The sequence below is a fragment of the Macadamia integrifolia genome, chromosome 13 (genome assembly GCF_013358625.1).
Source record: "Macadamia integrifolia cultivar HAES 741 chromosome 13, SCU_Mint_v3, whole genome shotgun sequence".
In the NCBI taxonomy this organism is placed as follows: Eukaryota; Viridiplantae; Streptophyta; class Magnoliopsida; order Proteales; family Proteaceae; genus Macadamia; species Macadamia integrifolia.
The window spans coordinates 5,663,242-5,691,041 of NC_056569.1; the positions used below are offsets into that span (position 1 = coordinate 5,663,242).

At 38.2% G+C, this 27,800-nt stretch overlaps 2 protein-coding genes across 7 annotated transcripts in view; one reads left to right on the top strand and one right to left on the bottom strand.

Annotated features, from left to right (window-relative positions):
• LOC122058616 (protein FORGETTER 1) overlaps positions 1-7,693 on the bottom strand; it is a 65,769-nt gene extending 58,076 nt beyond the window's left edge. For both annotated transcript variants that reach the window (XM_042621251.1, XM_042621250.1), the window contains exon 1: positions 7,044-7,693. In XM_042621251.1, the coding sequence (XP_042477185.1) occupies positions 7,044-7,421 (378 nt within the window). In that variant the 5' untranslated portion in view covers positions 7,422-7,693. The remainder of the gene's footprint in view (positions 1-7,043) is intronic.
• A 1,546-nt stretch (positions 7,694-9,239) lies between these two features.
• LOC122059457 (U11/U12 small nuclear ribonucleoprotein 59 kDa protein-like) lies at positions 9,240-27,393 on the top strand. Of its 5 annotated transcripts, XM_042622247.1 has the most exons (12): positions 9,242-9,419; positions 9,501-11,838; positions 11,949-12,160; positions 12,408-12,748; positions 12,869-12,951; positions 21,393-21,458; positions 22,463-22,535; positions 23,231-23,613; positions 24,541-24,581; positions 26,587-26,710; positions 26,851-26,992; positions 27,088-27,393. In XM_042622247.1, exons 5-11 carry the CDS (start codon positions 12,922-12,924, stop codon positions 26,899-26,901), a joined length of 768 nt encoding a protein of 255 aa, XP_042478181.1. In that variant the 5' UTR covers positions 9,242-9,419; positions 9,501-11,838; positions 11,949-12,160; positions 12,408-12,748; positions 12,869-12,921; the 3' UTR covers positions 26,902-26,992; positions 27,088-27,393. The 5 variants fall into 5 exon arrangements, with proteins under 5 accessions (XP_042478185.1, XP_042478184.1, XP_042478181.1 ...); XM_042622251.1 differs by lacking the exons at positions 26,851-26,992; positions 27,088-27,393 and adding an exon at positions 23,729-23,808 and having other exon boundaries at positions 9,240-9,419; positions 26,587-26,687; XM_042622250.1 differs by lacking the exon at positions 21,393-21,458 and having other exon boundaries at positions 9,241-9,419.
• The last annotated feature ends 407 nt before the right edge of the window (positions 27,394-27,800 follow it).

The following is a 27,800-nucleotide window of genomic DNA, read 5'->3' on the forward strand; positions in this document are numbered from 1 at the left end:
GCTACTAGAAAGATGCAAACTAAATACAATACCGACGTCAATGATGTTTCTTTTGTGTAGCTGACACTGTTCCAGAAATCGAAATCTGGACATTCTGATCCAGCCCATTCTAGGGTTTTTCTTACTGAATCGCTGGGTTTTCAGATCTGAGGGTTTAGGGTATCTAAGACCGATTCCAGCCGATTCAATCCCTGATTCCAATTTCACAACCCTCATAGCAGAAGACAACAGAGAGCATCTCTTCTTTTGGTGGCAGTTTCATTTTTAAGGATGGCCTAAGGTTCTAATGCCTCTCGCAAAGCACCTAAGCCTGTTACGTCTATTTTGGGGGAACTAATTGTCTCAAAAAAACAGATTTTGGTGGCAAGACAATAAGTCGTAAGGTGGCTCAGGATCCTATCTACTTTATTTGGAGGGGATGACAATTCAGAAGGTTCCAAAACAAGGTGAGCAGTGAGAACAGATCTGCTTTAATAAAAATTCCTAGGGGGTGTATCAAACTTCTTTCCAACAGATCTGCTTCTCAAGTTGCTGTGGATGCCATGAAAAAAGTGGCTAGCTATCCGGGGAGCTTTCGCATCTTTGGAATCAGATTCAGAGTACTTCCCTCTCAGTCTGGAGCCTAATGGTATATAAGTCAGGAAAGAGGCAAATGCTCTTGCTGATTTCATTGCTTCTATTGCAACTTCTGTTTCTAGGATTTTTATTACATCTTCATTTAGCCTTACTTCCTCCTGTACATAAGGAAATGTGATGTATATGCCATCAATGATGTAACTCTTCCAATTTGTTTAGTCACTTACTGAAACTCTTACATTTCCCATTACCCAAAAGGAATAAAAAAAATTGTAGAAAATTAGTACATGTTCCATTTCTATTGAACAAAAAGAAGAGGAGATCATTAGTTCTGAGATCTACTCATTTAAGTCACTGGCTGGTTACAGATTGCAAAGCTGAAACAGGTTCCAGGAAATAAAGCAGAGGTATGAAAGGATTCTGTTGAGTCTCAACTCAGCCAACAAATGGAACAATGAAATGGGGCATATTGATTGACGATGAATTAATTCAAGCAACCTTCGCTGGTTGATTTCACAATGAATAACTCATGATTACAGGTGAAAGTCATGTATTTGAGTTGTTGGAGAAAGTCCACGCAATCCAGAGGCACTACTACCAAGCCCTTCACCATGTTAATCGTGAACAATTCTAACTGAAATGGGGATCCTCCTAAAGAAGCTAACAACTCATTCAAACCTTGCTCATGTAAATTGATTCTTTTTATGGGATGTGATCTTATAGAACTTATAAGTTTGAAGGTTTTTTTGTGAAATTCAGTAGTGAGGGATTTTTCAAGGGGGCATAAAAAGTTCACTTGTGTTCCTGGTTCAGGATGTAAATTGTGCAAATGTGACTTGAATAGTTGAACACCCTTTTCGCCCTTTTTTTTTTTTTAATAGATCTTTTCCTTTTCATTTGATCAATAAAAAATTTCTTTGCTTTGCTTATCCACCCACCGGCAAAAATAATTTAGTGTTGTCATAGGAGAAAATCACAAACAACTCCAAATCTCTTGAGTCTTGAGGTAAGAGGTACAAAGCAAGTTTCAAGCCAGATTCAAGAAATGCACTTTTTTTTTCCAAATGGGTGCAAAACAGTAGAAAAATAGAAATAAATTGAAATCAGTAGCCATGTGGCACTATGGCGTTGATAGTAATATGGCTAAAGTCTATATAAGTTAGACACTTTATATATATATATATATAACTGCACTGTATTAGGAAGGAAGGAAAGAAAGAAAGAAATATACAGAAAAAGGCAGCCATTAACACTACCACTCAGACATGCCTAAGAGGAGTGAGGGCAATGCTGAAAAATTTACTACTAACTAGTAAATAATGAACAAAGCCTTCCTTTGAGGAAAAAAAGGGCAAGCTCTGGTCATTTGGACAGAGAGACCCAAAGGAGAAGGTAATGCTCCTGAATGAGAGTGAAAAAGGATACTGTAAAGCACTTTGGGAAACAAAATTTCGGGACAAAAGATAAACGGAGAATAGGGACGATATGTCCTGGCCGCCAAAAAGTAAAAGAAGAGATAATGAGGAGAGAGAGAAGAGAGAAGAGAGGAAGTACAACAAAATGTAACGTACCTTGGCACTTCCCCCGAGTTCCTCCAGTTCTTCGTGAACAAAGAAAGTTGACATGGCTCCAGTAACTCTATCCTTCCTAGTCCTCCTCTTCATTCTTCTCAGGATTTCTACTCAAGAACCAAGAGAGACCAAAGGTCGTCGAACCATTCAGCTCTTCTCAGAAAATGAGTCTCCCAAAATTACTTCAATAACAGTCCACTCAAGTCCACTCACAGACAGTCCATACGTCAACTCTCCATAGGACAATTAAGTGCAAAACGTATCAAGCAAGCAACATTAAAGAAGGTGTCTCAAAAGTACAAAACTACCCCTGCTAAGAAATAATATACCAGTTTGGATTTTCTTATTGATACTGTCAAATTTTTTGTAATCTTACTGTTAAGGAGGGTAATAGTATCATTTTGATGTGTACCACATGACAATGACAACATTTTTTACCAAAAATAATAATAACAATTTTTTAACAACATGTGATTTTCAACTTATTTTGAAAAACTCTTTTATTCTTTTATTTTATAAATCTTTCAAGAATAAAACAAAAGGCAACTAAGATAAACTGTCAAATTCTAGATACATAGGCACCCTTACTCTTATTAAGAGGATAATTTCTTCTTTTTTGTGAAAAGAAAATAATATCTTCATAATTTCAATCGGACAAAACTGAAGTTGCCAGCTGGTATAGTTGGCAAGAACCAGCGGTCCCCAGGGTCCAGAGCTGGTTGTAGCAGAGTCCCAGGAGGCCAGTATTGAATTTTGCTTCACTCTTGCACGTTCTTTTTGCATACTGGCTCCTTTCTTTCCATCTCGTATGATATGCTGATATGCACTCCTTGCCTACCCTTCTCAGCCCATGTGGGTCAGCTTATGATGCAACAATGTGAAGACAACATTTACAATATAAAAATGGTGCACCTTGATGTAACTGAAGACGAGAAGTAACAATCTTCTTTTGATTGCCTTTGTCTGATTTTGCATATTTTTTCCGAGTAAAAATGTCATATGATCAAACTTCACCCTCATTAAAAACAGACAATGTGTGTTGGCAAAAAATAAGTAAGGTTACAACTTCTTTTCACCAAGTTTGGTTACAACTTGCAACAAGATTTTTCCTATGAAAAAAAAAAAAGACCTTGGCTTTTCAAAACCAGGAAGGTTACTACAAACCACCTGATAAAAGATATGGGCCTGAAACTAATTGAAAGCACAACCCATGCAGGCATGCACCACACCACCCAGAAAAACATTGAGAAAACCCCAAGTGTTGCTATCACCAGGTTGGACACAAATAGCTCTCAAGGGGTTTTGCTTCCTGGCAGATGATCACTTCCGAACATGGTTCTAAGAATCAGAATCAGATCATTGGGACTCAGGTCGAATCAGATTGAAATCGGCGGGTTACAATTCCTGATTCAAGCCGATTTCTAGGGTTCAAGCCAATTCAGGCAGAATCAGCGGAGGCTGATCCCTTGCCAATTCCGATTCCTCAAACAATGCTTCCAGATGAATCACTTTTGCCACTTCTGATTATCCATCCTCACCACAACATTCCCAAATCTCCCACAACTCTCATCTATCAAGAAGAAAACCCCACCACTTAACTTTCTCTTTGGATACTTCAATTCAATTTCAATAAGAATATCAGGCCAGCCAAACAGGAAGCTTAAGTCCTCTTTACCATTCCAAGATGAGAGCTATTAAATTCTACTGATTCAAGAAACATCGATCCAAACTTTTCAAATATTCCAATGAAGGGTGAGAAAGTAAAGTTATATAAGTAATTGGAGAATGTCCAGGCACTCTTCCGACTACTTATAAAGCTGGTACCTTCTAAACCAGGGGGAACCACAGTACCAATGCATTCACCACCTTCAATCACTAAACCATTCGGACTTACTAAAGGATCCTCCAAAAGAAGTAAACAATTCATCCAAACCATGCTGACGCAGATTAATTATTGGTTTGTACGAGTGTCACAACAATTTGTGAGCTTCGGTTAAGTCATAAATGGATCTAAACCGTCCTTTTTCAAAGTTTCACTCATCTAAACCATCCATTTTGCAAGGCTACAATTATCATCTCCCTTTGGAGGCCAGTTAAAATTTTGTTGGAATCGATCTATCTAAACTTAATTAAAACTTGCCATGATTGAACCCGCCATGAACCATGTTGCCGGAGTTGCAAAATTATCATTGTCATTACTGTCAGAATTCTAACAGAGATCATCAGTATATGAATGACAACGATTGGGAAGCATACAGAATGGAGCAATGGTGGAGATCAAAGAAGGAGAAGGAGAGGCTTCTACTGTTGCCATTGTTGGAGTTATAACAGAGATACTTGCTGGACAATCCACAAAGACAGGGAAGTAGATCGAACAAAGAGAGACCACTGGTGTCACTGCAGGCGCTGCTACTGTCAATGGAGTTGACAGCCACCAATTAAACCCTGCTACATTGCTGAAGTTATAGACTTATAGGACCTGAACAAAAAGAATGAAGAAGGGAAGGAGAGAGAACGGAGGAGAAGATTATACAAGGAGAAAAAGAGATGGAGGAAATTACAGGTTTACCAGTTTTACTCCTGATATCTAGATATATCTGGACTAAAATGATGGGTAGTTTTGTCTTTGTGATGTTTCAGACATCAAAAAAAATCGCGATACTAATATTATGCCCTTTTTTTTTTTTACAATGATCAATTACATTGTGGAGAATCTTGTGTCACTAACAACCCAAATGGTTCATGATAGCTGCCCATTGAATCACTCCCAGATGAACATCTTTGCCAGTTCACCCCTTTCAAAACCTTTCACAAGACAACCCCCATTTTCCTCTTCATTCAAACCATCCAGATGACATCCTACAGCATTCTATAAACACCCCCAACTCCATCTCTTAATTGTCTCTTCTAGGTCTCCCGACTCAATAAGAATCTCTAGCCAGCCAACCAGGGGGTTTAAGTCTGCCGTCCATTCAGTAATAATAGCTATGAATTTTTCTGATTCAAGACATAAACTCTTGAATTTAAGTGGATGGGCCCCATTTCTATTTCCAATCTCATAAGTGATCAGAAATGGTCCTTAAAAGGACCTCTTGGATGCACAAAATTGCTGAAACAATTCGACAAAAGCAAGGAACCTGAGAAGAAGCCTAAAGATCAAAGGCAAATATGTGTTCCAAACAAGCACCTCCCGGATGCACAAATGTGTTTTCTTTCAATAAATTCAGTGGAAAATGTGTAGCTTAAAACTTCCTTTATTTTATCCATTTTCTGTGCTAATCCCTCAACTGCATTTAATCTCAAAAACCCCCCCCCCCAAAAAAAAAAAAAGGAACAAAGATTTATCCTACCAGTTCCCAGTTCCACTAAGTAATCCTGCCTTTCCTGTTCTCTATTGGACCAGAAATGTTTGTGATCACCACATCTAAACAACTCCTCATCTCATTAAAAGGCAAAGATGCAGATTCCCACAGAGAATCAAACAACTTAAGCATATTGGCACCACACTAGTAGACACTTCAGAACAGGAGCTGGGCCCATAAAAGATAATCCAATTGAAGCATAAAATGCAGTAACCGATTGATACAGATCCTAATTCCAATTAGAGGAGCACCCACCTGCAGGCACCAGAACTGGCAACTGTAACCACCCTACAGTATTCAGACCTAATAATTTAGAACTCCCCAATTAATCTCTTCTGGTTTTGGATACAGGATAAATACACTATCCACTTAATGGTCCTTGGTTGCATACCTGCACTTGGTAGACTACCACAATGCTACTTACATGACAAGAACCCAATTATGGGTCCACCACAGCCCTCTCTGCCCTTCCATTACAGCACCCTTCTTGAACCCCCCCCCCCAAAAAAAGAATAATGTTCCTCTTGCACCCACACAACCAATAGATTAACAAGCTCCAAATGATGGTTACACCTTCAAAATTTTATCAGGCAATGATGCCTAGCAATCAATCCCTTTTTTCCACTTTCCAAAACAAAGATTCAACATGCTCAACATCACCAGTGAAATTTTCTACATTAAGGCTTACGTAATTTTTTTTTTTTTTTGTTAGTTCTTTCATTGGGTGAACTTTCCGAGTTGCACGGGACTTTCAATTTCAGTATATTCAAGCACAACAATGGATTTATCCCATCGAGACTGCCAATTTCAGTAGTTTAGCAACAAATAATCTTTTTCTCATTAAATATATATGTTGAAAAAAGGTCTACATATTTAGATCCCGATTTTATCAGCCTTGCCTGTGCTGTTTGTCCTTCATCTGCCTGCCATTTAGGAGGAATCATATTAACTAGTAGCTGAGGAAAGGGATGTCTTGCCTTTTTTTTTCTTTTTTGGTTGGGTGGGGGTGGGGGGGGGGGGGAGAGAGAGAGAGAGAGAGAGAGAGAGTTATTTGATGGTTTAGCCTGATGTATTGAGTAAGATAAGAACAAGCACTTAAATTGTGTATGATTTTTTAGAGTTTCGAACATTCGGTCGTACTGGTCCTTAGGAACCTTCGGAACAGAACCCTTTTTGTTTTCATTTTTGGTTGCACATAATAGAACTTCGGTTTGGAGGAAAAGTAGTTCTTATTCAAACTGCAAATTCAGTTTCAAGATACTTCAGCTAAAAACCAAGAAGTTTAATAAGTAATCCATATCCAACTGCTTAACTAACTTCTCAACAATGCTTGGTAAAATCAAAGTAATTAAACTTACTACCCACACCGTAATAGAATCAATTCTCCACCAAATTGGCAAGGTATAAGTAAAAACGTTTTAATTCGACCCACAAAAGGACAATTAGGTCAAGATAGAATGTATTCCAGAAAGCCAAAGTAAACAGGTGAAGTGATTAATTAGAGAGAATGAAAGAGAGTAGTAAACAAACCAACCTCATTGACTTCTTCAGGAGGGAGGAACTGATTTAGCTTTGAGACATCAACAGCGAGTTCGATTCCACACTGAGGGCAAGCGAACCTGGTGAGGCCATGAGGAACGTTGAGGATGGCCTTGCAGTGAGCACATGGAAGCTGGATCTTAGTGGGATCAATGCCGTGAGCCTGAGCAGGTGGGTAATGAGGAGGAGGGGTACGTTTCATCAACTCGGGTGGAAGCATCTGAGCCATGTGGCAACTCGGACATATGAACTCAGTCAATCCCGGCGCTACTGCTAAGATCAAACGGCATCCTGCACATCGCACTTGGAGGCTGCTCGGATGCAACGACAGTGGTGGTGGCGCAGGCGATAGGGGCACCGAGGGTTGCCCCATTTTTTGCTTCCGATCACTCTTCGTTCGCTAGTTCTCTCTCTCTATCACTCTTTCTCTCTCTCGGTGAAACCGGAACAGAGACGAGAGAATCACAGAGAAAGAATCAAACGAGGGTTTGAACTTCGAAGAAGATAAAGTTGAAGAAAAGAGAAAAGATGAAGACTAGGGATTCGGTAATTCGGTTAGAGCGCCCCTCTCTCTCTCGATTTCTTCTCTCTCTGTCTTCACTTCCAGTTTCCTTCTTTCGGTACCAAATGCTGAGTTGTGTGTCTCGAATCGCTCTGGCTTAAGCGAAATATCGATTAAAATCTGAATGATAAAATAGTACGGCACCGTAGACTCATGTCAAGAGGTCCGAAGCACATCCGTCTGATGTAATATTTTTGTCTCATAGTATATTAATTATCTTTATCAGACGGTTGTTTGACTTTGATGTGGGACCCGTTAATTGGTCACTTAAAATGGATTTGGATTGGATTAAAACGGGAAAAATCCAAAATCTTATATTTTTATCAACCTAGACAAACGTCCAATCTCGCTGATTTGTGTAGGAAAGCTCCTATGTTTATTTTCTTGATTGATTGGTTGGAAAGAGGCTTTGCTTGGTAGCAAAGAAAATAAAAAGAGAAGAAAAGAGAAAATATTTTAAATCCAACCAAAAAAAAGTATAATCATTATCTCACATGATCACTAATCATGGGGATAAAATCATTGTCCAATTGCGTCCCTCTATGTCTAGAGTCTCTAGATATGATCGCATGAAATGACCACCCCATCATCTGTGTGAATGGATGTCCATTTGTGCTCTTGCATTGGCACAAGAGACATGGTAGCAAACCTACTACACCCTTATTCATCATTAACTTCAAATTATTTTATGTTTATTAATTAATTTTCATTTTACTTTGTATCCAAATCCTTTGAAATTGAAAAGTAAAAAAAGAAAGAAAAAAGGTTAAAAAAAAATACAACTGATTATTAATATGATTAAAAAAAGTTTAAGTATTGTATACAATCATATTGAGTAATTAATATACAAATTTTCATTTTTAAGATTTGAAATTTTTTACTTCAGGATTCCTTTGACTTCTCTTGCAACTAAATAGAGTCCAAGCAAGTGCATGAAGTCGTTAAACAAATTTCACAATCAAACATGATGACTTTACCCACTTACTCACATTCAGCATTTCATTTGTGTTAGTTTTGGTTCCAAATACACAAGGGACAACAATATTAAAGTAGAAGTCAAAAGGACTTGCTCAAGAGACCATTGTAGCTATCTATCCAGGATAAGATCACTATGTTGAAGATGATGACAAACTCTAAGAGATTGATGTCCCTCATTCTCCAACTTGAAGGAGTGGTGTAGGCGTGTGGATCCTCTTAAGTCAATTGTAGACATATGCGACGGCCAATGGGAACATACTAAGAAGCATCCACAAAAAACATCATTTTCTATTTCATGCAGGGGTGGACTGATCATTTCACCCCATGTGTCTAAATAGAAGAAGAAGTGTTGAAATGATCAGTTTGTCCCCCACCCCGCCACCCCCACCCACCCCACCCACCCCACCCCACCCCCCCCAAAAAAAAAAATCTATAATAAAAATTTGGAGTTAATTCTACATAAATCTTTTCTCATAAAAAAATAATAGGATAATTTACAACGCCATCCCCTTAAAAATGCCTTAGTTATAAGAACACCCTTATGTTTCCCCAAATTAGACTCAAACCCCATGCCGTCAATCACGGTTAAGAAAGACTTTGAAATGATGTTTTTGCCCTTATAAATAAAACACTAATAAGTTACCCATTTTCATTATCTCAAAAATACCCACCCCTCTTTATCATTTTACCATTTCATTATCCTTCTCTCTATACCTGCGACCAAGGGTTTAGACCAATACTGCTAGTTCCGTTGCGGGTGAATACTTCTCCTTTCGTCTCCGGCGAGAAGTGCGCTTCCTATCGTTGCCATCTTAGGTCACCGGCGAGAGGGTTTGTATTTTTTTGTTTGTTTTGTTTTGTTTTTTTTTTTTTTTTTTTTTTTTTTTTTTTTCCGATTATGCAATACGACAGATTCGCCGGCAAGAATGGATGATCCAACATCTTCAAAATTATTTTCTCAGCCTCCTGCTCTCAATTTTTGTCTTCAATGTCAGTGCTTCTTTGTCCACCACTTTCATGGCGTAAAAACAAAATTAAAAGCAGGAGCAGGAACAGAAGCAGTGAAGGGCGTTCAAGCGCAAATCAAAGAGAGTACTGTCGGATTTCTTACAGAGAATTGGGTATCCGAAATTGTTGAATCTCTACACAATCCAAAATTTTAAACCCTTAGATTCATTTTTTTTACTAACCCATGCACAAATCGGGGAAGAGATGCCGGCAATGACATGCTTCCTAGATGCTGCGACTCCTCCTGGTTATGCTTTAGCTGGGGATGGCTCTCCTCCCGCGCTGGATATACTTTCTGGTGCACCATCGACGACAAACACCACCCCCACCACCACCACCTCCATCCTTGACCACTCGTCCCAACTTTGGTCTCCATCCCAGTCTGCCTCTCTATACAGGATTGATGCCTGGGGGCCACCTTACTTCTCTGTAAACTCCTCCGGCGACATTGTCGTCCGTCCTTATGGTTCCGATACTCTTCCTCATAAGGAGATTGATCTCATGAAAGTTGTCAAGAAGGATTCTGAACCGAAATCAGCCCGCAGATTAGGTTTGCAGTTCCCTCTTATTGTTCGCTTTCCAGATGTCCTTAAGAACCGCCTCGAATCTCTGCAGTCGGCGTTCAATTATGCTATCCATTCTCAAAAACATGTCAACAAAAAAAAAGACATCAGGAACCTTCTTGTGACTTCAACCCAACCCCGTCACTCTCTTCCATGATGGTAAATAAGTATAACTTTAGGAGTAATATCAAGAGCTTCAATCTCAATGGCATGTGTTGCAGTGCCGAAAAAATTGCCCTCGACCTCGCCAAGGACATGCCAATAAAAAGGAGAAAGCACCTCCAACTCCTCCATAACCCCTCTTCTTTTCTCCACTATCTCTCGGCAACAAAATTAAAAGCAGACCTTTCTTGGCATCAACTTCTCATTACTTCTGGATCTCATATATTGATCTGGTGAGACTTGTGACACCCTAGCGTCGGTCGCCGTCCGTCCAGTCCGGCTGCCAATCGCCAATGGTCTAACAACTACGATTTGGGTGAAAAAAATATTACCTTACTGTAAAGGTATTTTTAGTACTTCGGATTTGATAAGGGTATTTTAATATTTAAAATAAAATATAATTACTGTCGTTAACAAATAAGGTATATTTTTTAACAGTGATGGCTCACACCCTTCTGACTTGGGTAGGACACTAATGAAGTTCATGGATACACTCTCCCATGGTCTTTCTGGTATGAGAAATGGCTCTAGTAGTCCCCTAGGTGATTGTTGCTCCACCTTGTCTTGTTAGCATACAAGACAAATTCTCACATAGGTCTCTATGTCATCCCACATCTGAGGCCAATAGTAAGCCACTTCCAACAATGCCCGTGTGCGTCTGTCCTGGGTGACCAGCCCATTTTGTGTCGTAGCATTCGCGAATGAGGTTTCTCCATAGGTTACTCCACTTAAGCACATAGAGTCTCCTCTTCTTAACATAGAGCAAGCCATTTTGCTCCCAAAATCTTCGTGTCTTGTCTTCCTGTGTAAGGGTAAATAAGTTCTTAGCCATAGAATCATGTTGGATGCCCTATTTGATCAACTCTAGAAGTTTCCCTTCCGGTTGGCTAAGAGAAACTAACTCCGCCTTTCTACTAAGCGCATCAGCCACCTCGTTGGCCTTACCCGGCTTGTATTCAAAGACGAAGTCAAACTCTGCTAAGAAGTCTTGCTATCTAGCTTGCTTAGGACTCAACTTCTTTTGGGTTCGAAAGTAGGTAGTGGCAACGTTATCGGTCTTCACCACAAACTGTGACCCAAGTAGGTAGTGTCGCCACGTCCTTAGGCTATGTACCACCGCGGTCATCTCCTTCTCATGGACTGTGTAGCGCCACTTTGTCTCATTCAACTTACGGCTCTCATAGGCAATGGAGTGCCTTTCTTGCATCAACACCCCACTGATAGCAAAGTGGTTTGAGTCTAATTTGATGGAATAGAGAGGGTATTCTTATAATTATGGCATTCTCCAAGGATGACGTTGTAAATTACCCAAAATAATATGCAATAAAGGATGGTAATAATTTTGGGTCTTTGGGCATGTCTCCACTGTCCAACAACCCTGGCTCAGTGTGCAACCCTCTTAGCTACTTGTACTCGGCGGGAAATCTCTGATCATGGAATCATAAGCAATCGCTTGACGGCCTGGGGCCCTGCTAAAGCTTCCCTTAAAGACTTTTTTTGGTTCGGGAATTGTATTGGTTAAGTGAATATCAGAACCCTAACTTCTCTTATTACTCCAAAGAAATTTGTTTAAAAATTTGAATTCCTCTAAAATCTCATTGTTATCAGTTCCGAATTGTGTTTGTAGATAACAGAAGTTGGTTGGGCTTTAAAGTTGGGTTATTTCTTTTCACCTCAAGGATGAATCCGGTGCCATTTTCGTCTGGGACACCAGACACCTTTTCCCTGGTTTCCAATTTCTCAACCTGCCTCCTCAGTGGCCAATGCGTTTTGGGAGTCTGGACATGTAGACGAACACCTAAAGAACTTACAAGATACAGTAAATCTCTTGAAGGCATTGTACGTCTTTGGTTGTTAAGCTCATTCTCAATTTACTCTATAAAATTAATGTTCTGTTGGGCAGATAAAGTTTTTACTTTTTTTTTTGGTTTCTTTCTGCAATTTTCTTTTCCTTATGGTTGTAACTGAATCACTATACTCTTTCAAATCCATGTTCTATTGGACAGATAAAGTTTTAATTTATCTTTTGATCTCTTTGTGCTCTTTTCTTTGCCTTATGGCTGTAACTGAAACTCCTTCCCACCAGGCAGAAAGAACTAGAAGTAATTATTTTGAGTAGAGAAACTGATGGGTCCACGGAGGAGCTTGATAATGCGCCTGCGAATGATTGCCTTCATAAATTTTTTGAAGTGGTTAAAGCAAAGAGGATTAATTTGAAACTGCAAGAGTCTTTCATTGGAAGCTGCAAACTCTTTGCTTTCTGCCTTGAAAACTCAGCTTGAGCCTTTTAATGCTCTAACAAACCAAACCAGTTCATGGGAGGAAAAATCTGCTGCTGTCAAGGTAGCTAAAAAGTTTCAGAAGCACCAAAGAAATAAGCGTTGGAGGAAGAAGAAGAGGAAACGCATTGCAGAAATGCTTTCTAAGGTGATTTATCTCTTGTTGTTCTGACAAGATTCTTTCCCCCTCACACCCCCCAATTTTTTTTCTCAATTAACTTCTCAATCTCTCTTCAGATATATTACTTTTTTCCCCCATGGATTTTAGGAGCATGAAAGATTTGACCAAGCTGATCAAGAAGCTGATGAGTAGAGGGCTAGATGGATAGCCAAGGATATTGCAAGACGGAGGTGATTAGTTCCTCATTATATAATTTTAGGACATTTAATTCTTGTTTTAGAGTGGGAGTTGTGTGGTTAAAAATTTGGAATGGTTCTAATTCATTCAAGGAATTTCTAAGTAGGCACACAAGTTTCCTGCATCTGCTTCCATAAACATCGGCTATTGTGAAAGATTTTACGATTTTTTGTCTTTTGATATACTTTATGGATTAACCTCCTTTGCTGTTTGACAATTTTGACTTTCCGTTAGCAATTGCCCGTGAGAATCTTTTCTTCTCCTTAAGCATGGATAAGTATTTCCAAACATGCGTATTTTTTCATTCTTCCTCTATTAGATGTTAGAAGTACGTGCTTGTAGGAGTAACTTATTTTGTCAGCAGTGACTACACTCTGAAGCTCTTGCAAGCTAGATCATTATGTCACTTCAGTGGCCTAAAGATGAACTTGAATTTCCGTATAAAATGCAGATATTTACTATTTAGAAGTATTCAAAGAGCTAGATATAGTTCATGTGGAATTGCTAATGATAATGATGATTTGTGCCAAGGTGTTATATCCTGGAGATGTTGCGGTGTAATTATGCTCCTTATATATTTTTTTTCAGTTATTTATTCAGTTATTATTTTTCATAGGTGCTGTTCATTCTCCTTGTGAGAATGGTTGCAGTTTGAACTGTGAAGAAAAGGAGAGATAATGCAATAAACTATAGATATAGATATCTGCATTGGCTTCTCCATATATTGTCAGTATAGCTGCTGACAGGATATTCTTAATTTTTTTAGTTACTATCATGCTTTTTTCTGAGAAACTGTGTTATTATCAAACTTCCAATTTATGATCTTTGAAGATTTGTATTTAGAGAGATGCCTGAATGTTTAGCTTAAACGTTGTGATAGTGTAATTTTGTGGCTTATGAAACAAGCATTAACTAGGGTGGACCTGAGCTTAATGAGTCTTAACAACTTGACTAAGCCTTATATTGACTAAATGAGGGGCCCGTTTGATAACGTTTCTGCCGTTTCTGTTTCAAGAAATGGCAGAAACAGAAATTCCTGTTTCTGGAAACAGAAACGGGTAAGAAAGGTGTTTGATAATTCTTGTTTCTGGAAACAGAAACGGATAAGAAGGTGTTTGATAAATTCTGTTTATGGGAACGTTTCTGACAGAATATGATGTTTATAAAAAATTTTAATGAAAATAATTCCACTTTTGTTACTTTCTACAGAAACTCATGACCCTTCATTTTACTCAGACAAACAACTACCAATTTCCTTATCTCGAACTTACATCATAATTTTAGGAAACAAGAAATGTCGACCAATAATAGTAGATTAAAATGCAAATATTTCGGGTATGCCATATGTCTTACAAGTTCCCAATAGTTGGTCATTACCCTCTAACTACCACCTTTATTTATGTCCATATTATTAATGGCCTCCAGGATATCGGTATATATCCTTCGCTTTTCCTCAGACACATTCATTTCGTTTTTCAGTACTCTATACTTCTCCTCTTCACCTTTGATTGCTCTTTCCAAGTAACCTTTCACAAAATCAGAGGAAGGTGCTGATGGGGAAGACTGAGCTCCAACCATTGACTTGCTTGTTCCACAATCGGAAGACTGTGCACTTGTCAAATTGCTGTCTCCATAAATCCATCGAAAAAAATTGCAACCTCGATCATGGGGTTGCAATTACTCATCAACTTAATTGCGAAATGTATTCAGATAATATAGGTCGAATAGTACTTTCAAAAAAAAAAAAAAAATAATTATACCCATTGGATTTAGGACAACACCAGAAACGACGATTAAAGTTCGCTGCTGTCTTCGCGACGCGTACCTTGCACTGTCCCTCGCCACAATCACATAAGCGAAATTCATCTACCCACATAAAATATTCATTATGTCTTAGGCATTTGAAGTACAATCTTCCTCTATTAGGCCTATTTTTCGTTGTGAACTTATCGCACAAATGATTACAGTAGTCACACCTTGCCATTGCGGTTTCAGTGGAAGACATCTGTACAGCACAAAGATTACAAGTCATACCAATGTAAACTATGTGAAGCGAACAAAAGTATTTTTACTAACACCTCATACACACAATCGAAGGAAAAAGGTGCCCTAATTTTTGTGTCAACCTTTTAATACATAATGAATGTGATTAGCAAAAGTTCAAGATTGATTTAACGAAATCGTAGCCATTCTCCTTGAAATTGCCAATTGGTTGGCTATATTAAGGCGCACTATGGACATTTGTCTCGCAGATAGTCTCTGGGAGACATCAGATATGGAAGCATGGTATGCACGAGTATCAGGATTCATTGGGTCATCAATTTGTTGTTCGCTTCCAAGCTCATTGAACAACTGATCTTGAATTGCTTGTTCCTTAATGTAATTGTGGATCCCACAACAAGCGACCACGATTCTTGACTGATCTTCAATATCATATGCCTTCATACTTTTTAATATATGGAATCTATTTTTCAATACACCGAATGTTCTCTCAATAACATTCTGCAGTGCCGAATGTCTGTGATTGAACAATTCCTTAGCTGTTCTTGGCCCAGGCCTACCTTCACCATAATCTTGTAAGTGATACCTTTGTCCTCGGAATGGCACCAAGTACCCCAGTTGACTGGCGTAGCCCGAGTCAATAACATAATATTTGCCTTCAATTATTATGGAAACATTAATGGGATTAGATCAATATTCCATGTCTACTATATATGGGTAAGAAGGACAACACATAAGTTCATAATACATTTTTACCTGATGGGGGATGAGGAAACCCTAAGTTATCATTGGTTCTTGCTGCCTCCAAGACCCTTGCATCGTGTGCACTACCCTCCCAACCCGCATACACAAATGTGAATCGCATGTCGAATGAACATGCACACATAACATTCTGTGTGATCATACCCTTTCGATTACGATAACGTGTCTCTTCCGACCTAGGTACGATGGCACTTATATGGGTGCCATCAATAGCACCAATACAATCCTATTTTTCATTGAACATAGGTTAGTCTATATAATTGTGTAAATTGCATTGATATTTCGTTGGAAACATCGAAATAAATAATCATCAGAAGTCGCAGTTACCTTGAAATATGGATAGTACTTTGGATTGTTGGTTATCTCTGGAGGTACCACATCAAAATTTGGTGGCCTGATTGTCTCAAGCGACAAATTTAGCATTGCTACACCGTGTGGAAGACAGCACTAATCGTCTGTCCTGAACGATTGAATTGGCATTGCATTTGTCTATTACTCAAACCTTGACCTACTATCATGAGGAACATCGCTAGCTGCTCATCTACTCGAAGGAAACGGCTGTCCACTAACCAACCTCTATGTACCAATCAGTCTCGCAGGTTGAGAAATACATGTCTCTCAAGTCTAAACTCTTGGTAACACACGTCAGCATGACCTGCAAGAACCTCAGCTACCCTAACAGGTCCTGTGTAACTACTATCATTCAGAGGTTCTCTTATCCTATACATACTGAGCATGTTTTGGAATTGGTGTGCTATAACCATGTCATCATCGTCTGACGATGACCCTGTGATGTCGGTTGGAAATTGATTTGACATCTCTGTATGAATAGACACATTCAATATGTAAAGGAATAGAGTCTATAAATGTACCATCCAATAGCATTGACTGTTTAAATGAAGAAAAAAATAACACTTCCCTAAACCTGCCTACAAGGCTCCATAAGCATTAGCTGAATTGTCCATATGTAATATCCGTATCTTAAATTTTTTTCTAACCTACTAACAAGCAACAATCCATCCAGAAATGGTAATAATTGACAACTACTTACTTTCCTATTAATATAGTGAAATTAATACGATCCTATATCCCAAAGCTACAAAGAAACACACGCTAAGATAAAAAGCATAATATTTCACAATCATAAACAATCATTTCCACTACTGTAAATCTGAAGCACATGCAATCAAATTATAACAAAGCAACATAAGTTCTAAACATCAACATCGTTCATACTAGGCTAAATATAATAAGTGTGTCAGTCAGTATGAGTCATATAAAATCCAAACAAAAGAACAATTCATTCATTCTCCCTTAAACCATTCATTTCAGAAACTGTTACTTTCACTCCTTCAGACCATGTAGCATCCATAACCTCCTGTCAAGTCTCACTTCAATAAAAGACATGCGCCATCCAGGGTCACTGTGTATCTTACGCTGCGCCAACACATACAAATCCGTCGGAATATCCTCTAAACTGTCCAGTAGCTTTTGACAGCTCATCATGCTATATGGTCCATCAACAATAGGGTCAGGTGGTCGGGTAACTGCTGAGGTGGCAGAGGTGGATCCCTTTTCCATCCTCCATCGGACAAAGGTTCTAAAGTCCTCAGCGGAATTCGTGAGGGTCCGTGTGTGGCTCTTCCTCCTACGATCCTTAGGAGTCGTATCAAGTCGCCACTTCGGAGGAGCTGACCCCTTGGGTGTCCTAGTACAAGCATCACTGTCATCATTATCAGTGTCATGTAAATCATCATCAATTTCAAGGTTAGTGGACGTAGGAGTTACAACAGTTGCCTGTGACAGACCTCTATCCCCACGGGCACTAGAGTCGGAGAAGATCTCAAACAACTCTGGCCACAAGGAGAGACCATTTCTTCTATACTTTGCCCAATCTTTGTTTCCCTGAAATTCAAAAAATTTTCAATTAATCATCACATTTTGTTCAAAAAGTGAATAAAAATCCATTCTATAAACCAAAGATTATGTCATACCTGAATAGCAGATTCCCACACTGAATCATCAGCTGTGGCAGTCCGAGCATTCGCATCCCATCCGAAACCAGTTGTTTCTAACAAAGCTCTGAAGTTGTTGTACTCCTTGCATAACTTATTCATCTTGTTACGCAGTTGCTGCTTCGCAAAGGGCCTTTTGAATTCAGCTTCAAGCCCTTTTGTAATGTTGTCCCAACCAACCTTTGTGAATGTTGAGTTTGTCTTCAAACCTTTTCGGACATTCTCAACCATGTGATTGATGAATCATCTTAGCTCTGCTTCATTCCAAATTATAGTAGTACTTTTGGGGGTTGGGGATCTTGGGGATCTCATATCTCTGAACATTCATCATTGATTTAGGTAACATATTCAAACACAGACAAGAACATGGAAAAAAAATTCAAAGAAATAGGAATAAAAATATTTAGCAAAAGAGGAAGAAAAAAAAGAAAAAGAAAAAAAAAAGGCCATTTATTCTTCTAAATTCTGAAATGGTGCTTATCTAATGAAAAGGACATGCATCAGATGGGGAATACAGTAATCAATAGATAGTTCAGAATTTGCAACTAAAAAACATATTTCTTAACAATGACACTCAGTAGGTGGTTTAATTTGTACTTACTGTTTTTTATGAAGGGCACAGATGTCAGCTACAATGGGATGGGATGTGAATGTCACAGAGAGGGATGCAATTGAAAACTTCTGCTATGACTACGATCGGGAAATTCTGAAATTTGAGGACAAACACTGACCAATATGAAGAAGTTATATTTAGGAATTCAAAAATATGGCTTGCATATGAAATTACAGCATAAATATATTATTAAATATAAACATCGATTGCACACATTCACTTTTTTAGATACTTTTTTCGCAAATACAACATTATTACTAACATGTGAGGTAAAAAGTTTGTCAATACTATAAAAACAAATTGAAATCAATTTAAACAAACAAAAGCACAAATGATGAGTGTGCTATACATGAGCATCTCGAGTCTCATTAAATAGTTGGTTTTATGAGTGCTTTCCAATGAGTGCAGAAGTTGTTGGAATTGGACTAACATCCATGTGAATCGATTATAGTCGGAAAATTCAATGCTGAATTTTACCTATTTGAGGACAAGAATTTTGTTTTCATATACTTGATTTTGTGAAAACATCATAGTCACAATATGGTCCTGTTCCGATGTAGACAAAAGTGGTTGTATAGGACCCAAATCCATGGTCAAATTCAATGTTGTCCCTCACTTATCTTAGGGGACACAATTAGCTTATCCATAATTGAGTATATATAGACATTATAGTTTCTACATGGTCATTTTCGCTTCTCTTATATCAAGGATTCAGAAAAACTGAAAAATGCACATCCAACCTCACCCAAAGGTTAGAGTTCAGCTGTCCCCCGAAATCCAATTTATCCACATCCTTGAACTCGTTAAGAGAATGGTCAATCACAAAAGAGATTTGAAGCATTAAATTCCTTCATTATTTTTTACCTAAAAAACCAAACAGAATGTCTGAAATGCACAGAAATTACAGGATAAATGCAAAATGAATGGAAATGCTAAATCAAAAAGGAGAGAAAAAAACTGGAAAGGATCTGCCTGCAAGAAACCTAGGCATTATGCCTAGAAACTGAGGTCCAAGAGACATAGACCTAGACAACTTATTGACAGAACAAGAGATCAACTCCACAAGCTTCTTCTAAAGCTTCACCTACTTTAGTGAATTGTACACAATTTCTAATTAATAAATCACAAGACAGTCATTACAACTTCCTTAAAAATTAACAGATTTCTAAGCAATATATTGACCTGTTTTATTCATTACATGGCAAATGGTTGACAAATGCAATGTCCAACAAAGTCATCATGTTTATAACTGACACTTGTTTATCACAAATTTAACAACTAATATGGGATATTGCACACATGAATTTATTTTTCGAAACTCAACAACATTACCAATACACTCTTTGAGAGCAGAAGAGCTGAGATACAACAGATAATTGATCTTCAAAACGGAAGATCACTCGTTCGAAGAACATTAGCAAGCAACACAACAGTCTGCACAGGCATATTAAAGCAGCAAAGAAACTCGACACATGAACAGGGGATCCATGGGGCTACCTGTCAACAAATATTTTTTCTGAGGGACAGAAACTGATGTTTATTCTGTTTATCAGATATAATTAGCTAACTGTAATCTGTTATTCAAATCAGATCCGATTTTGTCGATTAAATCCCTTCTACTATCACCCAATTTCTCCACTTCAACTTTATTACATGTAAAGGTGGAAGAATCTGGATATGGAAATTTCAGCATTCAAAATAACCGGAAAAAATTTACCCCCTTTCTGCCGAATTCATTTACAGAAAAAACCAATAGCATGGTGGATGTGGAAATTAGGAAAAAATTTCATTAATATCAATCCGAAATCCTCTACTATTATGAGAAAAATCCCAAATGTTACCTGGAAGGCAACGTTTGATTCCTCCCTTTCAATCGAACGGCAGAATGTGTAGTTCCTATGGTTGCGAAGCTTCAGAAACGTTGGAGACAAGTCGCCGTTCGCTGATGATAGAGTTTAAAGAAAAATTGGGGGGACCTCAGTTTTTACCGAGCAGATGTGAGAGATCGGTTGTGGGAGGAGCAGCCAAACCTTCAAATAGAGAATGTGTGATGGTATACTCTTCAGATTTGAGGGGAAAACCTAGCTTTTTATCTTTGGAGGTGAGTCATCGACGAATCTGGACGAATCTCTGCAACAATGAAGCGAATCTACCGTATGGCTTCACGAGGATGAAAAGTAGATCGTAAACCCTAGTGTTCTCGAGGATGAAGATGGGGAAGGATTCGTACGGTTTCAGAGACTAAACGGGCCCTATTCTGCCGCTTCTTGTGTTCTTCGCAGGCGAATCTAGCAGAGCTTCTTCTGGATGAATAATAGAGAGAACCCTAGGGTTCACGAGGATAACGAAGGAGAAGGTTCTGTACTGTTCAAGAGGGTGACGAGGACCTATTCCACCAACCGCTTCCTTCTTCGCAGGAGAATCTAGATGCAGAGCTCCGTCAGGTAATATGGTGAAGCAGTGAAGCTTCAACAAGGAAAAGAGGGAGGGGGGTCGGTTTTATCGGGGATGAGTCGATTTTTGTGCCCCATTTTTGTTTCGAGAAACGAGCAAAACAAGTGAAACTTGTTTCGTCACATGTTTCTTGAAACATAAATTGTTATAAATTTCAATTTATGTTTCAAGAAACAAGTGGAACATAACACTTTTACCAAACGGTATTTATGTTGTTTCTTCGTTTTTGAGAACAAGAAAACACAGAAACACGTTTTTGGTAACGTTATCAAACGGGCCCGAGGTCTCCTACACAGATCCTGATTCTGCATTCAACTTTTTCCAAGCCATACTTGTCAACCCTAATCTATACACGTCTTTTCTAAATTCTCACAAAATTATTCTAGGCCTGCCCCTTGCTCTTTTAGGACTGAGCTCAATGACTCTGTGTAATAATAATCTCCCTTCTTGTCAGAAATGCTTGGTTACCTGAACATTGTTTGTATGCAGAAGCATTGGGATCATCATTTCTCTTTAGTACTTAAATTGCGATGTTTTTGAAGTTTTTGTCACTCACGTTGTGTTTAACTGAAGCACCGGGTGTATACAGATAGAGAAGATGAAGGAAATTGCAAAGCTTAAGGCGAATGAAGAAAAACAAATTCTAGAATCTGAGGTGGGAACAGTGAGAAACATCTTAAATGGGTTATATACCATAGAAATTGGGAGCTGTGGTAGAAAATTCCAAGATATTTTATTTTATTTTGTTTTGGATGTAACTCTTGGATTTTTTTTTTGATCATGCATAGTTTATACGATTATTTTCCATCCTCTAGTACTATAGTAAACTTCCAATCTGTATGCATCTTAGAGACTTTGTAGAGTGGTCATGCTTGTAATGACAGTATGAATTGTCTCTCATTTTTCAATTTTTAGTCGCCCCCCCCCCCCCCGGGGCATAATTCACAAGAATATACCATATGATGGAGCTGGTTTCCTCCATGAAACATCATATCTTGGTTTGGAGATCGAGGAAGAAAATCATTCCATACGATGGAGCTGGTTTCCTCCATGTGTGCCTTAATTTTCTGTTCCCATCAGAAAATAGTTTCCATTTTTCCTATTACAATACATTTTCCTTTTGCTTTGAAGGCCACTCCAGTAAAACACTTTGTATTATAATTGAGACTTAAAAAAATTCTAGCATACAATGTAAGATTTTACCACTCAATTTTACATGCCTCATAAGCTACAAAGCTTATTGTTTCAACACATAATTTTATTTATACCTTTTAAAGGTTCCAATACAGGAAGTTTATATGACTTATTTTAGAACTCAATCTACTCCTTTTTCCTTCCGTTTCTTTTTGATGCCTCCATGAACTTGTCCCTTTCAATACTATGAGACAAGGACACTGATTTTAAGAGTCCAGCATGGTACCTGCTTTGAAAATTATATAGGTTTATATTAAGATTTTTTTTTTTTTGGGGGTGGGGGGGGGGGGGGTTGTCACTTCTAGTATTTGGCATGGGTATGGGATCCTTGTTATGTAGCCTCTAAATAATGTCTATTGGAGAACATTGGACAGTTGGACTAGCTATTTTGATTTCATTTGCTAGAGTTGTTAGCTGTTACTCTTGTTTTTCCAATCTCAGACTTCTGCATATTTTTTTTTTCAGCTGGAGCTGATCTTGATTGTGGAAAAGTTGCAAGAACTACGTTCCATAAGAATCCAGAAACTGAAGAAACAAGGCAAGCACCTGTTCTCCTTTTCTTTTCCTAGAGTATTCAGTTTTTTTTGTTCTGGTTACTTTAATTTTAGTAATTCAGTATTTCAGTTTTGTAAGCATCTGGTTGGTGCAAAATCCTATGCATCAACCTTGTAAATTTTTAATGATCGAGCTATTTCAACAGACTTCTGATGCTGAATATTATACACCTGAATGCAGTCAAGTGATAAATATTTGTGCATTCAACAAAAACTAGATCACTAATACATGTATGGATAATAATGGGGTTGCTACTCATATATGATGTGCTTGGATAAGCATATTGGCTTGATTACAGTTTTTGATTTAAAATATAAAAACCAAAGCTACATTAGGATGAACTGAACTTCCATTCAAGTGAGATTAGATGTCAATGTGATCATACAGTATTTTGTGTGTATTCTCACATGCATCAGTGACTGTTCAATTTGACTCCAAGGTGAAGAAAACTTTTTATTTCTACCTTGCTTATGTGTTCTCTGCTTCATTTGTCCTTGCACATACGTAATAATTTAATGGTTCTAGCTTGTTCTTGTCCCTTCTCTTCGACTGGTTTCTCTTTTCCATTAAGATGCGTTGTTTTATTCCACACACAGTGGTTATAGTAGAAAAAAACATTTATAACACTTTAATGAATAGCCTTGAATTAAGTCCCTGATTGGTTTGGTACTTGCTCAGGCCATTTTCTCCCAGAAGAGGATGACAAGTTTCTTCAGCGAGTGCAAGCTGTAGTTGAGGAAGAAGAACGCCAAGCTGTGGCTGCTGCTGACACAGATGCTGCCAGAGATGCCATTGCGACAGATGAGGAATCTAGGAAAGGCATCCTTAATGGTGGACCTGAGTCAAAAGATAGCAGTGGTAAAGGTGGAGATAACGAGAATCGGGGCCAACGCTCTGGGACTGAAAATGAAAGAGTAGCTGGTGCAGCCACAGTGCAGGAGCCTGAACAGGGACAGGACGGACAGGGTGCTTATGGGGCTTATGATTCTGTTTCCAATTTACCTATTGAATTCTATCACTACTACCATGGTGGTAACAGTGACATGGGCACACTTATCGAGGTAATTTCTCCTACTTCATCATGAAACTTCTCGGTCTAATTTCTACTATTTTATCATGTCTGGCTGTCTGCATGTGTTGTACGTTGCCCTCATTATTACCCGGATGTCATTGCAGATCCTTGATGTCCATGGACTACCCAATCAAATGAGCCTTTTGTGGGTTAGTTCAAACACATCGACAAGATGATCTTAAAGGTTTGATCAATCCCCTTCTTTCTTGATGATCAAGGTGGCTGCATTTGGCATTGTATATTTGGAGATATTTTATTTTTCTTTGCTCCAGATTACTGGAATCCTGAACGAAATATTGTAGAATGAAAAAGGATGGTCAGTTGCAAGAGATTAGCCCTCTTCTAGGTTACGAGAATGGAATGGAAAAGCCAGATTCAAGAAATGAAAAATATAAAAATTTTGCTTTCTTGTTTCAGTGATCAGAAGTCAGAACTAATAAAAATAATGCCAAACAACCTTTTAAGTTATGTAAATCTTCCCATTAAAAATCCCATTGTTGGACAATTAATAGAATTTAGGGTTCTCTGGTCTGTGTGCTTCTTATGATATGTACCCTTGCCTGTTGTCAATATTTTTGATGGCCTTAGTCTGTTTATAGCCATTCTCTTTCCTGCATTGGTGGACTTTTCCACAAGTATATCCCTCTTGTTCGTCTTTCTCTCTCTCCCCCTTCAATTGTTAAGCTTGTATATAAAGTGTGAATACATGGAAAATATATATGTATTCTTTCCAGCATACATTTGGACTGGCTGTGCCATTAAAATTTTGAGTTTGATGTATCATTTCTTTTATTCAGCTCTTGGATCCTTTTGACGATAGTATTTGAACTTTGGGACCTAGATATGGTTTTTGATATGGTTTTTGAGTTCAATTTAAGCTTGCTTTAATTTAAAATAATGTCAACTTTTTGTGCAGGTCAGGAGAACATGGGATGCATTTATAAGACCAGGAGGAAGGTCAGCAAACTGATCTTTTAGTACTCATTTTCACGTTTTCTGAGTGCTTGTAGTAGATTAGCTGAATTGGATTTACTGATCCTTCGAAGATATTGACAGAAATTAAATGTGTGCAACTCCAGTCTATTTCATTATGCTTTTCTTTTGCCTATTTTACCATCACTTGGTTAATGGTAGAAGCTTGGGCTCCTTGAAGATGTGGATTGAGTATAGGGCAGCCCCACTCTACGAAAAATGCCTAGGATCGACTCTAGTCCACCCCTCCCAGTGCCTTGCAAAAGCAGGACTTGCACTAGGTTATGGCTACAGTTTTAAAAAAAAAAAAAAAAGCTAGTATATTGCCTAACGAAACTCTGATATTGTGAGTTTTTTTTTTTTTTTTTTTGGGGGGGGGGTGGTGTCTGGGAAGTAAGGTACTCCTGAGAGATTTATCATTTTATTTTTGTTTTGTTTTGTTTTCCTTTATCATAGATAGAGGTGTCCGCCTTGATCTACCGACCCAAAAATTTTGGCCCTGAGGGCCGACCCGGCCCTAAAATTTCTGACCCTGAGTCAGGGTCAGGGCGGGTAAGGGTTGATGTCTTTGGCCCACCCAGCTCGCCCTGAATCTGACCCTGATTTTTTTACCCTGACTTTTGGCCATGGTTTTGGCCCTACCCGGCCCTGATTTTTCCCATGATGTTGACCCTGGTTATGACCCTAGTTGTGACCTTGATTTTAACCTAATTTTATATATTATTTGACATTGAGTAATTGACACCTCAAAACTCCTAATATATCTTCTCATAATCTCACCGATCTCTCTTACCTTTTTTACTAATAAAGAAGATCTCTTTTCTTTTTTTTACCAAAAAAAAAAAAAAAATCTATTCTAGTAATTATTTATAATAAAATGAAAAATAATTAATATATATTTTTTAAATTACCATCTTAAATCAATATGTAATTGTTGATATGAATATTTATTATCGACTTTTATTATATATATATATATATATATAGTATAGTGAAAATTGATAGAAAATCATTTTCTACCAATCATGTTCCTTGAACTTGAAGTTTTTTTTTTCACTCCCGTCAAATGGAGGTTCAACTTTCTTGCAGTTTGCTTTATTAGGATGATCTCTTTGTTTATCATGACAAATAATTGAAATTTTTTGGATTATTTACTTCTTAGGATGATCTCCTCTTTGTTTATCATAATAGTTAGAGTTATTTGTATTATTTGAATGTTTGCTTTCGGATGTTCTCTTCATAACAAGTTATTTGTAATTTTGTGTTTTTTATCTCCTCTTTATTATGAATATTTTTTATATTTAAGTTATTTCATATTTTGTAGGGTCAGGATCAGGGTATACTCGGCCCTTGATGACAAACTAGGGTCAGGGTCAATCAGGGCCATCCTGGCCCTTGATGGCAAATCAGGGTTAGGGTCAATCAGGGTCAGGGTCATCCTGGCCCGACCCTGAAAAATCAGGGCCAATTAGGGCGGGTAGGGGTTGGGCTGAATCCTGAAGGGTAGGGCCTAGGTTGAAGTTTTGCGGCCCTGAGTCAGGGTCAGGGCGGGTTTGGGCCTAGTTAAGGGGACTAAGGGTTGGGCTAGGGTTTTAAGAAGCCCAGCCCAACTCGGCCCTGTTGCACCCCTAATCATAGACTTAGGGTTGGCTAATCTACATACCTATGTAGATGCACATATAGATACATAACAAATTATTTTCCTGATGGCCAACAAATTGAACGCTATATTGATCAATGGATTTTGGGGAAAATGAAGGTTCTGGGATCAGAACAAACCATTTGAGTGATAGTCCAAATGGTCAGACCATCCAGTCCAATTCAGTTCTTAACCAAATGCTTAGTAAGGGGAGCTCTTCTTTTTTTGGTTGATTATCTCGTTGACATTATATTTATTACTTTTGTTAACTGATCAACTACTGAAGCATATGCAATAACTATTGAATTATAGCTTATGGTCTGTATCTTGATAATTTTCGTTACCTTTCAGAATTCTGCTGAATTTGGTTGCAGCCGGATGCCTGGCCATTGGGTTCAGCCACCTCCTCCTGCAAATGAGGTATGGGCTTCCTACTTGGTACGGCAGAGTTGACATTTTGAAGACCATATTTAAGGTAGGTTTCCAAGCTTTAGTAACAACTAAACACTCAACCAAACCTTGTCTCAACTACCTGTTGCATTAATCCTGTTCTGCCATGGCAACCGCAAAACCTGGAATAAGTTTTAATGGCAGCCATCTCCTTTTGTATTGCAGATATTACATGACAACAGCCTTCTATTTTATGCCCTAGGCTCCTCATGTTGACGGTTTAAGCACCGTTGAAAGTTGATCAACTTTTGAAGAGTACCATCTACCAAGCTTCCTTATCAGTTGTATGTTTGTAGGATCCACTAAAGTAAGTATTTGTGATGACTGGCACCCCAAGTTTAAACTTCAATTTTCTCACTTATACTCTTATTTTTGCTTTAACATTGAAGTGCCTACTTGCAGCAATTTAGAGCTCGGATTATGTGGTATTCGGATGATGGCAATTGATCTCAAAACAGTCCATTGCAAGAAAAGGAAATCAGGTGGGTTTTGGTGGGTTGAGCCTGGGGGTTGTATGAAAAACAGGGGTAGTCATGCCTAACCGAGCCTCTGTTTTATTTGGTTGTATCAAAGGAATGTCCTTTTGATGGTCCATGTTGAGTCATGTTGAAGGTTGGTATAGCTTTATGACCATTGGATTGGTTGTACACCCTCATGGATGGGCCACAATGTACTAATAAGCATTTTAAAAGTTAAAATTTTAACCAATCTTCAGAGTTTTATATATCCACATAAAGAAATCAGGTTGGGCTAAAATTTCATGAATGATGATTGATGACCATTTGGACATTTCTATAAAATTTCAGCACAATGGAACTGTCATTTGGCAGATTTTCAGCTGTCTAGACTAAGCTTCTTTAGACACTCCATCAAGTCTTAACATTTTTTTTTTTTTTTTTGGTGTAAAGATCAAGGCAACATTTGCCAATGATATGTAAGATTGATTTGGCATGTGATGAGTCAGTGAGATTATTAGACATGAAGTGTTAAGCAGTGAATTTTTTTTTTTATTTTTTTTTGGGGGGGGGTGGTTTGGGGGGGCGTGAGGGTAGATGTAGGATTCTAAGGAAACAAGTTGGCACAGTGTAGGAAAATTGGGAAAAAAAAAAAAAAAA

Bases quoted from the DNA above. Each gene is read 5' to 3' on its own strand.
- LOC122059457 (XM_042622247.1), top strand. From the start codon at position 12,922: ATGGATAGCCAAGGATATTGCAAGACGGAG. The intron at 12,952-21,392 runs GTGATTAGTTCC...GGGTGTATACAG, and splicing joins AAGGATATTGCAAGACGGAG to ATAGAGAAGATGAAGGAAAT. The intron at 22,536-23,230 runs GCAAGCACCTGT...GTACTTGCTCAG, and splicing joins CCAGAAACTGAAGAAACAAG to GCCATTTTCTCCCAGAAGAG.